The following is a 15,731-nucleotide window of genomic DNA, read 5'->3' as shown; positions in this document are numbered from 1 at the left end:
AAAGATAAAGATAGTCAGAGAGGAATATGAAGTGGCAGTAGATGTGTGAGATGAACAAGACGGGAATGGTTGTGAGAGTATGGAAAAAATATTGAGGAGGGGTGAGGGGAGATGGTATAGAGGAATGTGACGTTAAGACAGGGTTTGGAGGTAACAATTTTGGGAGTGTGAATGGAGGAGAAATGACAGAGACGAGGCAGGGAAGAATCCAGGTTTTGGGTGCATTTGATTGGGGTAGAGACATAAGGTAGCTAGTATTTGTGGTGGAAATTTGCACATAAAGAGAGTATTAGGGGGATTGTGCTCAAGATGGGCAATTAGCTGTGCTTTGGGCATATTTAAGGACTAAAGAATAGAGATTTCCAAACAGCGATTTCATCCGAATCGCTATTTGGAAATCCCAACTTCGTATGTATGAACCTTTTTGTTTCATGCTTGCTATTCCTAGTGGGTCTCAAATCGATTTACCTAATGAATATTAATGAGGTAGGTCGCAGTTTATGGTCCATTAGGAATTACACTCATCACAGGGAGGATGGCCTGCTGAGGTCAGCAGCCCACCATGTCTGAGATTGCATTTTAATAAAGGTTTTTTTTTGTTGAAATGCAACCGATTTACTTAAAGGAAAACATGATGCGTTTCAACAAAATAAAATTAAACATTTTTTTTTTTTTTTATGAGCAGGAAGGGGTCTATGGGACCACTGACTTATTAAAAAGACATTCTCAACATTCATAAAGGGGAAGGGGTGACCTGGGGACCCCTTCCATTTTGCACATGTGTTACAGTCAACTTTGAGTTGGTGGTAAAGTGCGTATATTTTGCAACCGCTTTTGTTCACGAAACATTCGTACATACCAATGCGATTTGTTATTTGGAAAGGACGCCATAAACGTGCCCCTTCCAAATACTGAATCACAAAACCCAAATTACCGAATAGCAATTTGGGCTTTGTCATTTCCAAAAAGCATTTTTTGGGTCCTAATGGGCTGATTCTGCGATTTGGCCCATTGGCGACCAGAAAAATGCTTCGGACATATGCCTCAACTTCTTTCTGTAAAACCAGTGAGATAAGGACCTGACTACATTTTGCACCAGGATATGAAGTTGAGGTTTCAGACTGTATGGTCAGATTTGTAAGTTCTCTACGTATATATGTCTACCTATTTATCCATTCAGGTGTCCCATGGAGGAGCAAATCTCAAATTAGTGCCTGTGGGTTTGCAGTGATGTATTGCAAATTACAAAACAAAATAAAAACGTCTTTCAAATTGGAAATATTATTTCCTTCAAGTGTGCGAGTTCCATCTAGGACACATTTAGTTCTGAAAAGATAGGTGTAAATGCTGTCCAGCTAGGTACAGCTCCAAACAGGATGTAAAAGGTGATTTCAAAACAATCTGTGAGGTCAGCCCAGCAGTGGCATAGGGTGGGTCCTGGGAGACTCTGCTCCAGAGAACAAGCAAACAATTATATTGTATATAGTCTAAGGAGGCAAAGCCAGAGCAGTGTATGTGTTAACCAAGGAGAAACAACTCCTAAGAAATGCTAATACTTTTACTCAACAATCTATGAGGCCCACCTGGGAGTAGAGTAGGTCCTAGTCAAGGAGACACAGCTTCCTGGAAATGCAGATACTTATATAAACACAACCTATAGGAGCCACCCAGGAGTGGCGGATATGCAGCCCAGAAAGCGGCAGCTCCCAACGACAAGGTAGCAATTATATTCCAGGCACCCAGGAAAGACATCGGTGCTAGCTAGGGAGATGCAGCTCCAAAGACATACAAGATACTAAAGCCAATAATTACTTTTTGTAGGAATGGTTTAGGTGCCACCAAGGGAGATGCAGTTCTAGAGTAATGCTAGTAGTTAGACCTTAGATCAATCTAGGGGTCCACCTGGGATCTATGCAGGTCCTACCTAAATATTATAAATACGTCTTTGAGATCCAACCAGGAGTAGCACGGGGTGCAATCAGGTGGATGCAACTCCCAGGAATTGGGGTCTGCCCCCAAGCAGAAGCATGGGTGCTAACCAGGGTGACATATCCCAGAAACAGTTAAGCAATTTTGTTCTAGACAGTCTATTGTGTCCAGCCCGCAGTGTCTTATGGCTATATGGTTTATGACAGAACTGTTCAGTAAAATCTACTGTTAGGGAAGACTATATAGGATATTCTAGTGGGTTGGATTTTAGGAGGACTAGTAGCAGAGATTGCAGCATACACAACCTATGGCATATAGATGGGAAGGTAACAGAGTTTGTTTACAGCAGAAAAGCACATGGCAAATATTATAGGACAGAGTGTGACTACCCAGTTTGTACAGGCAAAATGCAGGGTTTTAGTTGTACATATATCTGTGGGGCAATGGTTTCTGCTCCTTTAACCAACCATCAGGATCTGTGAGGAAGAAATAGGCAGTGGAATGGTTTCATTTGTGTTACTGAGGTCTTTGATAGATCCAAGGAGTTGTGCATTACTTCCATGATTGATAAAACAATGGAATGGAGATAGGAAAGGCTTCATTTTACCTAGTGACGTAAGCTGGAATCATGCTGTTTGCTCTCTTTTCAATATGGCCACAGAGAGAAGCTGTCTATTTTCATACTTTTGAGCTGTTCCTTGATGGGGGACTCAAGGGATCTTTCATTCAAGAGGATGTATTCAGTCTTTGTGTGTCATGGTATAAAGTCTTCAAATTAATTCTAGCTATAAAGTCACCTTCTACTTATAAGGTGCAAGATATCTTGCAAAGAAGTCAACTTAAACTTTGCCAATCTATCTGGCATATACAAGTTATATAAATGCAGGACTAGGCATAAAGTCACATCCTTCACTTGTCTCTAACATAGGGGCTCAATACGATGTCGGCGGTCCTAAAACCACAATTAGGATGTGACCACACATGGTGAGGCCGCAAACTCTCATTTTACAATGGGTGCTTTTTCGTACTGCCGCACAAGCTCCCACTGAAAAATTGAAGTTTTTCCACATCCCTGTACTGCGGGCAGGGATGTGACGAGGGGCACGTATGGTGCACCCCAAGGCCTCAACTGTAAGGCCAGGGAGAACAAGACCCTGCGAGGGGCTTCCAAGTCGCTCTCCGACAGCCTTTCCATGATGGAAAGGCCAACATGGGAAGGCTGTCGGAAACAGACATCATAATCTCTACGGTGGAAACACCGTCTGTTAGGGATTATTTGCGGCTTCCGACTGGCCGACGGGCTCCTTGAGCCCGACAGAACCCAGTCGGCTTGGCTAGCCGGTTTACACTCAGACCATCGACATTATAATTCGGCTGTCGGAATGTAAACCTATGATGTTGGTCAGTAAGCCTCTAATGAGAGGTCGGAGGTTTACCGACTGACATCATAATAGGGCCCAAAGTAACTGCTTCCATTGTGCCTTTCACGAAAAAGGAGTATACATCTTTTAACACGAGAAGGATCTGCTTATGTTCTTCTTCCCTGGAGGATAGTCCATTTATCATAATTTGAACTTTATACAATGATCATGAAATTTTGCCTGCCGCACTCATTAGTCTTAGGTTATTCCTTGCCAAATGTGAGGAAAAAACCTCAAGCTTTCAGATGCTTTAGCACTGTACATATGCAGTAAGCATTTTATGCTTGTTGAATAAAAAAATCAATTTAGAAAATTGAAAAATTGAAATTCTTTATTAACTGTATTGGTAGAAGAATGGCCTCGAACATCAGCTTACTTAGTGGGCAGTAGACAGGATTTGTTGTAGCCAGGATAAGCATGGGAAAGACAGCCTAACTCCAACAGTGCCTATCTCACAGAGTTTAGCCCATGAATAAGAGTTCTGAGAAGGTAATGCGTGTATGTTTCTACTACTATTAGGATGGTATCCTGTATGTGCATTTCACTGCTAATAACCCACTAATTTTGGACTAGGCCAAGGTATTCACAAAAAGAGAAGAGCCTATGGTCAGCTTGGGGAGGTATACTATATGGACCAGGAAGATTTGGTTTGTAGATATTTTCATGGGATAATTAATGGTGCACAGAGTAATTTCCCTCTGCATCTTTTCAGATTATGAAAAAATGATGATCTTAACTACCACCTGTGTTGTTTCTGTTTTGCTTGTGGGAGCCCCACAATCAGCGTCATAATGTCGTGCACAGTCCCTACTCTAGCCAATCTTTTCATCCACAAATTCAGATCACGGCCAACATCAATATTACATAAGGTTATGGAAGCGCCTGTGTACCATGAATGTTACTGCTTTCTAGCTGTTGACAATTGAGCTGGGATTTCCTCACATACATCACTATCTTCGCATTACATGAGGATCAGAAAAGGACAGTGCATAATGGTAGATGAGGAGTGCATTGTCATGGGTACCAAATAAAAAAGGTGCAAGGACACTGACAATTTTACAAATATCTGTAGGGTACTCTGCTTTCTGAGACACATGGCATTGAAATAGTGAAAGAAACCTCATCTTTCCACAGCCTATTACATTACTTACTGTTGCTAGACTTGAGATCCCGATGGATGATGGGAACTATTGCTTCCTCGTGTAGATAATGCATCCCACTGGCAATCTGCACAGCCCAGTTCACCAGCACATTCGGGGGTATCCGCTTCCCCGACAGCACCCTGTTTAATGACCCTCCTCGGGCAAACTCCATGATTAAGCAGAGATTGGGTTCCCTGAGGCACACCCCCCTCAACGCGATGATATTGGGGTGCTGCAACATTGCAAAGAGCTTCGCCTCCTGTCGGACATTCTCAATTGTCTGGCTAATGTCTTCATCCGGGTCCTGCCTGGCTGCCTTCACCGCAACCTCTGCGCCTCTCCAAACGGCACGGTAGACTTTCCCGAATCCTCCAATGCCAATGATCTCCTCCAGAGCCAGCTCTGTGAAGTCTATCTCTAACACTAGGAAGCAAAAGAGGAGAAAAGAAAAATGAAGTTAAAAAGACATTAATTTGAAACTGCAGGTAGCTCAAACACATTGTGATACACTTTACAGTGGCTGCCTCATTGATTCACTGCATTAATGGCAGAATATCATAGCAGACTATTGGTGTTTTCCCTGGGACAGTTCCTGATTACATGTGCAAGCTACAGGAAAATTAGTCTATTAATACTACATTTTGTCATTAGAGCTGTTAGTATTAGATTAGTTCTGCCTCATGAAATTCAAGCTGAAATGCACAAGTGCTTTAAAATAATGATGTAGTTATCATAAAGGCCACTAATAAAAAGTGGAACACCACAATCAATGGAGAACTCCTATATGAAGATGAAAAGAGCAATAGCATACCACTCTCCCCAGGCCACGCGAGGATCTGCCCTCTTCCAAGAGCCTGTTATTATACTGTCAGATGTCTCTTTGCCAGAAATCATCCTTTGTGTTCCCATGAACAACATATGCCATGTTTTATTGACTTATTTCTCGTAAGCCAACTCACTCAACTTCTGCCTGCCTATACATTGACCCCCATCAACTGGTAAGAAGCGTTGAGCACTATCTTAATGACCCTAAAGTCACTGTACCGGCTTCACACTAACATCAAAAGCACCCACCTATTGATTCAGCTTCAATACATCCATGACAAACCTAGAAAATAGCTCATCAACAAAATACAAAAATAGAACCCTAGTTGCTCCCTCTGCTGATCCAACCTAAACATTCTCTGAATCCCCCAAAAATGCAGCAGCTCTGAAGGAAGCAGATTCTGTGCAGTGTCTGGACCCCAGGCTATGGATCATGTTCATGATGACCCTCCCAGTTTACACCAATGGCTTTGCTTCAGATGAAAATCAAGCCGCTGTACAGTTTCTCCTACTATCTGAAAGCAAAATGGGTGTGACCACAGGAGCAACATTCTTGGAAGCAAAATATCTGTCTCCAACAATAGCTGCACAAATATAAATATTAGAGATAGGTACTGAACAGAGGGAGTGGACATAAAATTGGAAGGCTACAGGAAAAGCAGAGAGAAAGTCAGGGTCCAATTAGATCAAGGATGAAAAGATGTACATTGGGACGTATAAGCTGGAAGATTGACAGGTACACCCAGTGCTTGATTTGTAAAAGAATAAGTGCTGGTGCCCAAAACTCTGCTCAGAACCATGCAGCCGGTCCTATTAATTGTTGGCATGCAGAATACCAAAACTGTGTAGCCTTGAGTTTACCTCAGGCCTCTTTAATCCACTACCAGGAACACACTTACCCTTTACCTCTCTCTTGTTGGTCCCCGTTTTCTCCCTTTGTGACAGTTTTTCCATCTTTTTTTTCCTCCTTTCTTTCCCATTTGTATGTTTTTCCCCTCTCTTGTTCTCGGACAATAACTATGAGGAAAAATAAGTGCCGATCCCCAAATATTAGTGGTGGTGGCCCCCACTGGCAACCACCGGCTCAAATTAAGCACTGGCTACACCATGGAAAACTCCAAGCAGGGCAAACTTCAAGAGTAGTAGAATGACTACTGAGCTTATCTCATGCTTAATGTTACATCATTGACAATCTTTTTCCCCATCCCTTAAATCCTTCCTGACTTTTGAAGTAGAGGACATAAATACCTGGGAATGTTCTATAAGACACAGTTAACTGAGGGCTTCCTGCAATACTTCATGTTCCGCTCTTGATGATAGCAGCGGTGTCCCTGAACTTCACAGAAGGCGCTGGTATATTTCATACTACGTATTCCATGGGTGCCTTGATGGGCTCCATGATGTCATAGTTGAACTACCACTCAACTCATGCTTTCTTCTGATGCACAAACCTGAGATGCCTTCAGTTCACAAGAACAACCTGGGTTATGCCAGTGCAACTCATCACTTTATGAAGAAGACTCACTCTCTAGCTAGGTTCATACTCTGCAAACACCCATACAAATATCCATACATTTAAAACATCAACACCCTGGATTCAAAAGTCAACATGGCTGCTTCCACCAATGAATGCATTCCTCTTTGCCCCTCATCATAAAACCAACATCTAAAATCGTTTGATTGGCTATAGTCACATGACCAGGTAAGCCCCAAGTTCTAAAGCAGATCTACTGAACACAGGCGCACAACACCCATTGGGCTCACCGGGCTTCAGCCCCCCCCCCCCCCCCCCCCCCCGTCATGGGTGTCAGCCCGGCTGAGACAGCCTCGCGGGCTGGCGTCCGTCTAATTGCAGCCGCACCTGAGTACTTCACAGGTCTTTAAAAGACCATTTACTCGTTAATGAGGCTTTTGTTGTGTTTTCACCCCTTCTTACAGCCACTCTGCCTATGGCTGGAAGACATAGCCCCCCCGAAATCTTTTTCGCCCCCCCCCCCGAAATTTGGCTCTAGTTGCCCGCCTGACTGAGCACCTCACAGCGGATGGATGCTGTTCTATGCTCCCTACACTCTGCAGAGAGCCGTAAGCAGCATACGTCAGCAATGCCAATAGGCCATAAGGCATGCAGGGGCAGCAAATACTACAGGTACATTTACCATGCATTAATATACACTTTGAGACTTTGCATGTACATATGCATACACATGAAATAAGTTGATAGACCATATGCAATCAGACAACGTTACAGGCATACAGGCCCACACAAAAACACTTTTGAAAACGATCATGTTTTTTTTGGTGTGAACTTTAGAAATAAATGAAAGGAAATAAAGTGAACTAAATAAAACACATATCATTTCTCATACACCGCTGTAATACAGTCCCACTTAGATGGGAATGCCTTGCAGAATTACCCTTTTTGAAAGTAGATAAATTCAGAAAAAAATCACATACAGGTTAGTCCAGGACACATGCATTTTACAAACCTTCTATATCACACAATATAAAATGCCCTCCTCATTTAAGTTCCTCGCAGATTTTTGAATTCCTAAGTGACAAGATATCTCACGAGGTGAATGTACCTGCTACTGAAACATCTGTGTGTTTTGCACATCGGATGTTTGATTTCGAGAAGGTTTTATGTATAAAGTATTTCCTGCCTTGCGCTATAAGGATACTGCAAATAACCTCGGGGTTCCGTGAAAATATAGAGGAATAAGACTGAAAGAATAGTTGCTTAATAAGGTTATGGAACTCTGAAGAGATTTGCAGTATGCTTACAATGTACGCAGGGGCAATTTATTCCTTATAATACATGGTCAGACCATCACTCTTCTCACAAACCACGTAAGTCCTTGGTATATTGTTTTTTCAATATGAAAGAGAAAGGATGTGCGCAAAGACAAGTACAAAATTAGATACACCAAAAAGCAATTAGATATTTGTTGAAAAAAGATATAGTAAATTGAAGTCAGATTTTTTTTTAAAAAGCCGTAGTTCAGAGCATGTAGAAACATGACTAGATTTCAGCTTTCCAATAATTATCTAAAGTGTGCAAAAATAAACATGTTGCCATAAGTATCTGCTTCCTGCTGATCATCTAGAAAAATAGAGCAGAAGATGGGAAAACCAGGTTTTGTTTTTACAGTTCAAATTGCAGCTTTAATTATTGTCCTCGAGTTGTCTTTCACCTTGGGTGCTGGCTCTGACAGCAGGAATTATGATATTACACTACTGCTGAACTGTAATAACTTATTACAGTTGAGTTATAATTTCATTACAGGCAAATAGAGATGTTACAAGTCGTCTATAATAAAGAAATCAGAGACATGCTTTTATACAGGGAATGCAGGCTCCCATGTACTATATATATGATTAAAGTTGGGTAACAGTGAATAACAGGGAGGTTTTTCCCTGAGGTGATCTGAGTAATATCAAATAGAAAGCGAGAGCCACAGCATGTTGCCACGGCTTACTGATGGAAGTGTGGCCGTTCTTCATGATCCACCTTGGGAAAGGTCTGAGATAAGTTTAATTTGTGGTTCAATTCTGTTTTCTTAATTTGAAAATGCACATACTCCTGCCTACAAACACTGTCTGGTGGGGGTAAAAGCAAGCTTCAACAGGCAGAACTTACTCCTCGCACCACCCCCTTAACCTGTACCGTACAGCATTAAAGTTCTGAGCCCAATTTAGGGCATTCGAGGCTCCAGAATTCCTAGGAACCCTAACATTTATGTGCTCATGGCTACTTGCTGTCTCTCTAGCTTTGGCTCTATCGGACGAAAGACTCTGAGGTACTTCAAGTGTTGTAATACTCGGAATTCTTGTAATAAGAGAGAGATATGCCCCCAAACTGCTCCTCTCTTCGCTCAGTCAACACTGGAGAGCGTGTCCATGCCTCAGAGGTCCCACCTGCAATAGAACCAGCCTCGGTGGGTAAGTTTAATTTAAAGAAACTCTACCCTTGAATAAACTTTGTGAAGGCCTCATCTGGAAAACACAATCCAGAGGCAACATGCCAGATGTTTGGAATCCTTCTCTCTTTAGGAAGCATGTATATGCTGCTGGAACGGAGACAAGGCTTGACGAAATCCAAATAATGGAATAAGGAAGTCTAAAGGTTGCTGTTATCACCCTAGTGCAGGCTGAGATCGATTTGCCCTGTTTTGCAGAAACACCATTATAAATGCTATTTCTCGCACTGTTCATTCAAAGATATCGACACACTTCAGAATCATAGAGATAGTTTTTAGTTATCTCCAATACAATTCTTTTCCGTCTTTGAAGAGAAAGATATAATCCTACGAGACCGCAATATCTGGACAGTAAAACTGGGCTGGACCCGGTACTTCTGTATTTATCTCAAATACCAATTCACTTGGGTGGAAACTCATACCGGGCAGAACTCACCCTCATACCTCTCTCGGGGCATACTCATTTCACAGCAGCTTTTTTTCTATGAACTACCTGTATTATCTCACACGCTACTCAGAAGCATCACATGGGTCTTCCATCTTTTAACGTTCCAAAAACAATGTCGAAATTAGTTAAAAAGAAAACAAAACATTGTTCTGGAATCCTCCACAAACACAGGGCCCGCAACACAGTAACTCTGGAAAGGGAACTGTTATGATGGCGAATGATACAAAACAGTCTAGAACGGTAACTAACGGTGCCTTAAGTCCTTAATAAGCCACAGCTTGGAGGAACATCATTGTTCTGCAAGTCGTTCCCATTAAGTAGCTCTTTGCCCGATAATTTGTCGTGCCACACTGAAATCCCAGCTGTATTTGCATATGAAACATGGGCTTTTTTCCGAAGATAAGCAAATGTGGAGGTGCAACTGGCCAAGCTTCCAGGTAGTAACACTTGGGAATAGTGCCCAATCGCAAGGAGCTTGGGGAACCACACTCAAGACCTTGAGTTGAATAGCGGCTGGCAGAACCAAGCCTGAGAGACCAGCTCGCCCAATCTTACCAGCGACCATTCCAAGATGGCGCCCAGTTCTTGTGGGTGTTATGTTTATACCCATGTGTCCCTGCGGGGACACCGTATATTGGTATGCATTCTTGTGTCCCTGCGTGGACACCATACCACCACCACCTGTCATGAGCTGTCAGCTGGCATCTGACAGTTGACTCTTGATGACTCACGGAGTGGCTGCATACTCTGCGCTCCCCCATATGTGGAGCCTGTGTTGGTGTTTCCAATAAAGAATTTGTTCATTCTTCACGATTACGTCTCCGGAGAGTTCTTTACAAACTGGGCGACGAGCACCAACACGCGAACCCACCAGAAGAATTGGAAAAGGAATCCTAAGAGAAAACTCCATTACTACTATGCGAAAGGCATCAAAGCATTAGGAAAAAGGAAAATACAATTAAACTACTTGAATTGCCTCACAAGCACTTACGAGCAACTGAACATTACGAGAAATAGAGGTCAGTCAACGATTTTCCAATTCATAACAACTGAATAGATAAATACAAAATGTGAAGAGGGGCGGCGTACTGGAAAAATGTATGGGTGAAAGAAACATGCCTAAAAGTTAAAATTGGAGTGATACATATCGGGCGGAACATCCCATGTGTTACGTGCAGGTTAATTATAAGGAATGAAATATTCAACTAAATGAAACGAGAACAGTGAACTACGTTTTGTGGTGTAATCAGTTTAAAGAAGCGTAAAATCTGGTACAATGGCTTTGTTTGGTCACTACATTCGGCAGTTGTTCAAGGCACAGGAGAAAATCCAACGTTACAGTCAGTGACAGTTTAACGTACTTTCAATGGGTACCAACTGTCAGCTGTAACCTACATCACAAGCAGGTGAGGCGCAGCACTGCTGATGGTAATGACGCAATGACGTTGACACGGTGGAGGACATCTTTAATCCAAGTTGGCTTTCCAGCTTATGCGGTGAAGCGTCACGCATGTATGCGTGCCGCCATCTTAGATTTCTTCAGGAGTTAGGAAAACGAACACAATTCAACACCGGGAGATTGGAACTCAAGTCTGACATCCATATAAAAGCCACGGCATTGTGAGCATCTTAAAGCCAAACTTGGGTACCGATTATATAAATAAAGAGCGCCTGCTAGACTTTACCCTTACAGCGCGACAGTATTATGTACCCAGAACTCCAAACTATACTGGCACATTCTGCTACAATAAAAAGTATCATCACACTGATTTAAATCTACGCATCCATTTTACCCAGAAATGGCATCTGGACACTTGTGGAATCTACCGCCTCCTCAAGCATTATTGCCCACTGGGGGTGAACCATTACTCAAGTGGGAGGAATGGAGAGAATATTTCATAAATTATATCTCAAACTTTGATGATGAGGAGGAGGAGTTTAAAGCGGAAAAAGAAGTACAAAATGTTACTGCACTGTCTTGGTGCGGGTGGTATCAAAGTGTTTAATAGAATCAACAAAAAAGTAAGAGGGGAGGGTGAAGGTGATGTATTTCAAAATCCCATTGATGATTTTAATACTTATTACAAACCCAAGGTTTGCGTGGGAGTGGATAGATATAAATTCTTCCACAGGAAGCAGGGCAAGGAAGAATCCATCGATGATTATGTGTCAGCCCTAAAAAACCTAGCCATAAATTGTCGTTTTGGGGGATTACACGACGAGTTTATAAGTGACAAGATCGTCATGCATGGGTCCAACTCCAACATTCAGGACAGCTTGTGGGCCAAGGGCAAATACCCCCTACAAAACATTATAGACATAGCTAGGAAAGCTAAGCTTACTGGTCGTTGCGCTAAAGCTGTTCTAAACGAAAACAAAGAGAAGAAAGAAGCGGGCACCGTGTACAAGTTAACAGAGTCCAAGCCCACTCCAAAACAAACCTGGAGCAACAAAGGTTCAAAAACTTCATACAACAAACCCATGAGTAGCAACAAGAGGCGGAAACACCTCCCATATGGCTGATGATATGAAATGTCCTGCTCGTGGTGTAAGGTGCTCATATTGTGGCATCTTCGGGCACTTTCAGAAGGCTTGCAGGAAAAAAATACACGTTATGTCAAGGTCGTAGATGAGGAAGATGCAACCTACCACGACACGTCCGATGAAGACGACGTCAACATGTTTGTTCTACACATAGAAGACGAGCAGGTCGATAAAATCAGTGATGCCAACACCACCAACAAAAAAAAAGTCTGGCTGTGACATGACCATTGGGGCGGTTGATATCAGTTTTGTTGCTGATTCAGGTTCCCCATACACAATCGTCATCAGCAAAGTCTGGGAAGAGAAGTTCAAGCCTCGCATTGGTGGACAACTTAATAAGGCTGACATCACTATTAAGTCATTTAAGGGTGACCTAATTGACGTATGGGGTTTCAGGGAACTAAATTTCGCATTCAAGGGGAGGGAATCTACAGGAAAACTGTATGTATCTTCAATAGGTCCCTCAGTACTAGGGTGGATGGATCAGGGTAACCTGGGGATTATACTTGAACCAAGCAAATCAGACCCAGTCTTAGTGGTTCAAGGTAACGATGACTATGGCAGGTCTATGTTGAACAAATACCAAAGAATTTTTAGTGGCGAAATTGGTGCACTTAAAGGGTACCAACACAGAATCATTGTGAAACCGGATGCCATCTCAGTGGTACATAAAGCTAGAAACGTACCTTTCTCCATTAGAGATTAAGTGAAAGCGCAACTGGATAAACTTCTCGAAGACAGCATCATTGAACAAGTTGAAGCTTCAGAGTGGGTTGCACCTTTGGTCGTAGCGAAACGACCCAACGGCAAACTGAGGTTGTGTGTAGACCTACGCGACCTCAATAACAACATAGTTGTAGAGCAGATTCCCCTCCCAAAGATAAGTGAAATGTTGGCTACCACTAAAGGGGTTAAGTGGTTTTCAACCATTGACTTGAAATCAGCCTACCACCAGGTACCCCTTACATCGCGACAGCAGGAAGCTAACCACCTTCATCACGCCTTTTGGGTGTTTCCGGTTCACCAGGGTGCCTTTTGGGCTGGCTTCTGCTGCCACGATGTTTCAGAGACTGATGAATAACATTTTCAATGGAGTCCCTGGCATACTAATGTTCCAGGATGATATTCTCATAATGGGTAGTACTAGAGAAGAACATGACAATAAAGTCAACCAAGTTTTGGAAATCCTGGACGCTAAAGGGTTAACAGCCGTGCACAAAATGTGCAAATCTGCATTGCAATTTAGTGAGCTACCTTGGTCACGAAATCACTGGTGATAGTATTAGCCCCAAAAGAGAACTTCTGCATGCCATTAAGAATTCCCCAGTGCCAAGCAACATGGACGAATTAAGATCCTTCCTAGGACTGGTCGAATTTTATGTGAAATTCTTAAAAAACTTTTCATGCAAAACACATGTATTGAGACAACTACTTAAATTGAAAAACAAGTTTAAATGGACAGATGTGTGTCAACAGGCATTTGCATCGCTAAAAAATGAATTGTGCTCCGCTTTGCCCTTGCAAGGGTTCGATCCGTTACTGGAGAATATCGTCACCACAAACGCAATTTCAAAGGGACTGGGCGTGGTACTCACCCAAAAAGACACTAAAGACGTGGAATGTACCATAGCTTTTGCTTCACACTCATTGACTCCCACTGAGGAAAAGTACTCAGTCATAGAGCGTGAGGCATTAGCATGTGTATGGGCCCTAGAACATTTTAGACAATTTGTGTGGGGCAACAAAGTTACATTTTGCACTGATCACTAACCCTTAACAAAAGTATTCACTACCAAGGGACTGCACTCTGCATCACCGAGACTGGCAAGGTTATCAGTGCGCCTTTTCGATTACAATTACAAAATTCAATATGTTCTAGGTGTAAAAAACGTGGTGGCAGACTTCTTGAGCAGAATGCCAGTTGGGTTGACTGACCAAGACAAACCATTGGAGGTCGAAGAGTCATGCATAGCCAGCATAAATGAAAAATTGTATGGGATTTTGAGAGAGGAATGGTTAAGTGAACAAGATAAGGACATCGTTTTTATGCTAGGTTATAAAAAGGTTAACCGAAGGGTGGTTATGTAAGAACAAGTTAACTGACTCTCTGCGACACTTTTGGGAGGTCAAAGACAATTTATCACATGAAAATGGTCTGTTATTGAGGGGAGGTAGAGTTGTTCCTCCAAGTAATCTTAGAATGAGAATACTGAACTTGTGCCATGAAGGACATTTAGGCATAGGGAAAACAAAGAGCAGGGTTACAAACAGCTACTGGTGGCCCAGCATTAGTTTGGCTGTAGAAAGGATGGTCAGGGATTGCACCCTATGCCTCAACTCGGATAAAACTCAGGTCACCTTCAGACCACCACTGCACCCCATTGCGTGCCCCTCCATGCCTTGGGAGAGGATTGGAGTGGACATAATGGGTCCCATTCTTGAACAAATGGAACAGTGGTACATCATCGTCGTTATCGATCATTTTACGAAGTGTCCTGGGCTAAAGTTTGTCAAAAAACCTGATTCCATATGCATAGTTACATTTTTAGATGACATATTCACACACAAAGGTCTCCCCAAACAGATTGTCAGTGACAGTGGGCCCCGATTTATGTCAGACGTATTTAAGCCTTGCATACAAAGAAACCAAATAGAGCATGAAACCACTTCTGTTTACCATCCAGCGGGCAATGGTGCCGTTGAACGCTTTAACAGGGTCATCAAAGGTATAGTCCAGTTGGCCTGCAGTAACAACCTAAGTTGGAGACAGGAAATTCTCAAAACTCCTTGGGCTTATCGCATTACTCCAATTGACACAACTGGCCACAGCCCGTTTGAACTTATGGGGGGCAGGACACCATTGTCCAAAGACAACGTGGGGTGGATCAAAGCTGCGAAAAGAGTGCACTGGTCAGCTGACCGTGTAAGGGAAAAATTGATACAGGCACAAACCAGTTGCAAAGTCAGGTACGACCTTAAGCATGGTTGTAAACCTGTTTAGCTCCACGCTGGGGACATTGTCAAGGTCAAGAGAAGTGGGCACGTAAGCAAAGGCCAGGATAGGTACTCACCACCCCTTACAGTACACAAGGTGTTTTATAATTATGCTCTCCTGAGCGGCGGTAAAGTGTGGCACTTCTCTGCCCTCTCCCTGTGCAGACAAACCTCCTGGGACCCTGACAGTACCTTGCCTTTAAATTCTACCAGTGAGTTTCCCATGACCAGTAAACCCAGCAGAGCCCCCACTGGTGTTTCTGACGATGAATCTGACCATGAGCCCATCACCACTAATACTATGGCACTCAGCACGACTTTGCAGCCCACGGCCGCGCCTGTTCGTGTCTTAACTGATCGCAACGCCACAGGCAGAGTTGGAAGGCAGCTGCCCTCCACACCGTTGCATGACACCACTCTCCCTATCAGCACTAGCAGAGAAGTTAGATGG

General features: G+C 42.9%; 1 protein-coding gene across 1 annotated transcript in view; it reads right to left on the bottom strand.

The window, feature by feature from the left end:
* The window catches only part of MAP3K9 (mitogen-activated protein kinase kinase kinase 9), a 412,289-nt gene that overhangs the window by 340,658 nt on the left and 55,900 nt on the right, over nucleotides 1-15,731 (bottom strand). The window contains exon 2 of the mRNA XM_085627122.1: nucleotides 4,502-4,915. Within this exon, the coding sequence (XP_085483248.1) occupies nucleotides 4,502-4,915 (414 nt within the window). The remainder of the gene's footprint in view (nucleotides 1-4,501; nucleotides 4,916-15,731) is intronic.

This window comes from Triturus cristatus, chromosome 9, assembly GCF_964204655.1.
Source record: "Triturus cristatus chromosome 9, aTriCri1.1, whole genome shotgun sequence".
Taxonomy (NCBI): domain Eukaryota; kingdom Metazoa; phylum Chordata; class Amphibia; order Caudata; family Salamandridae; genus Triturus; species Triturus cristatus.
Note: the sequence above shows the minus strand (reverse complement) of the source record. Positions and strands in the feature narration are given on the sequence as shown.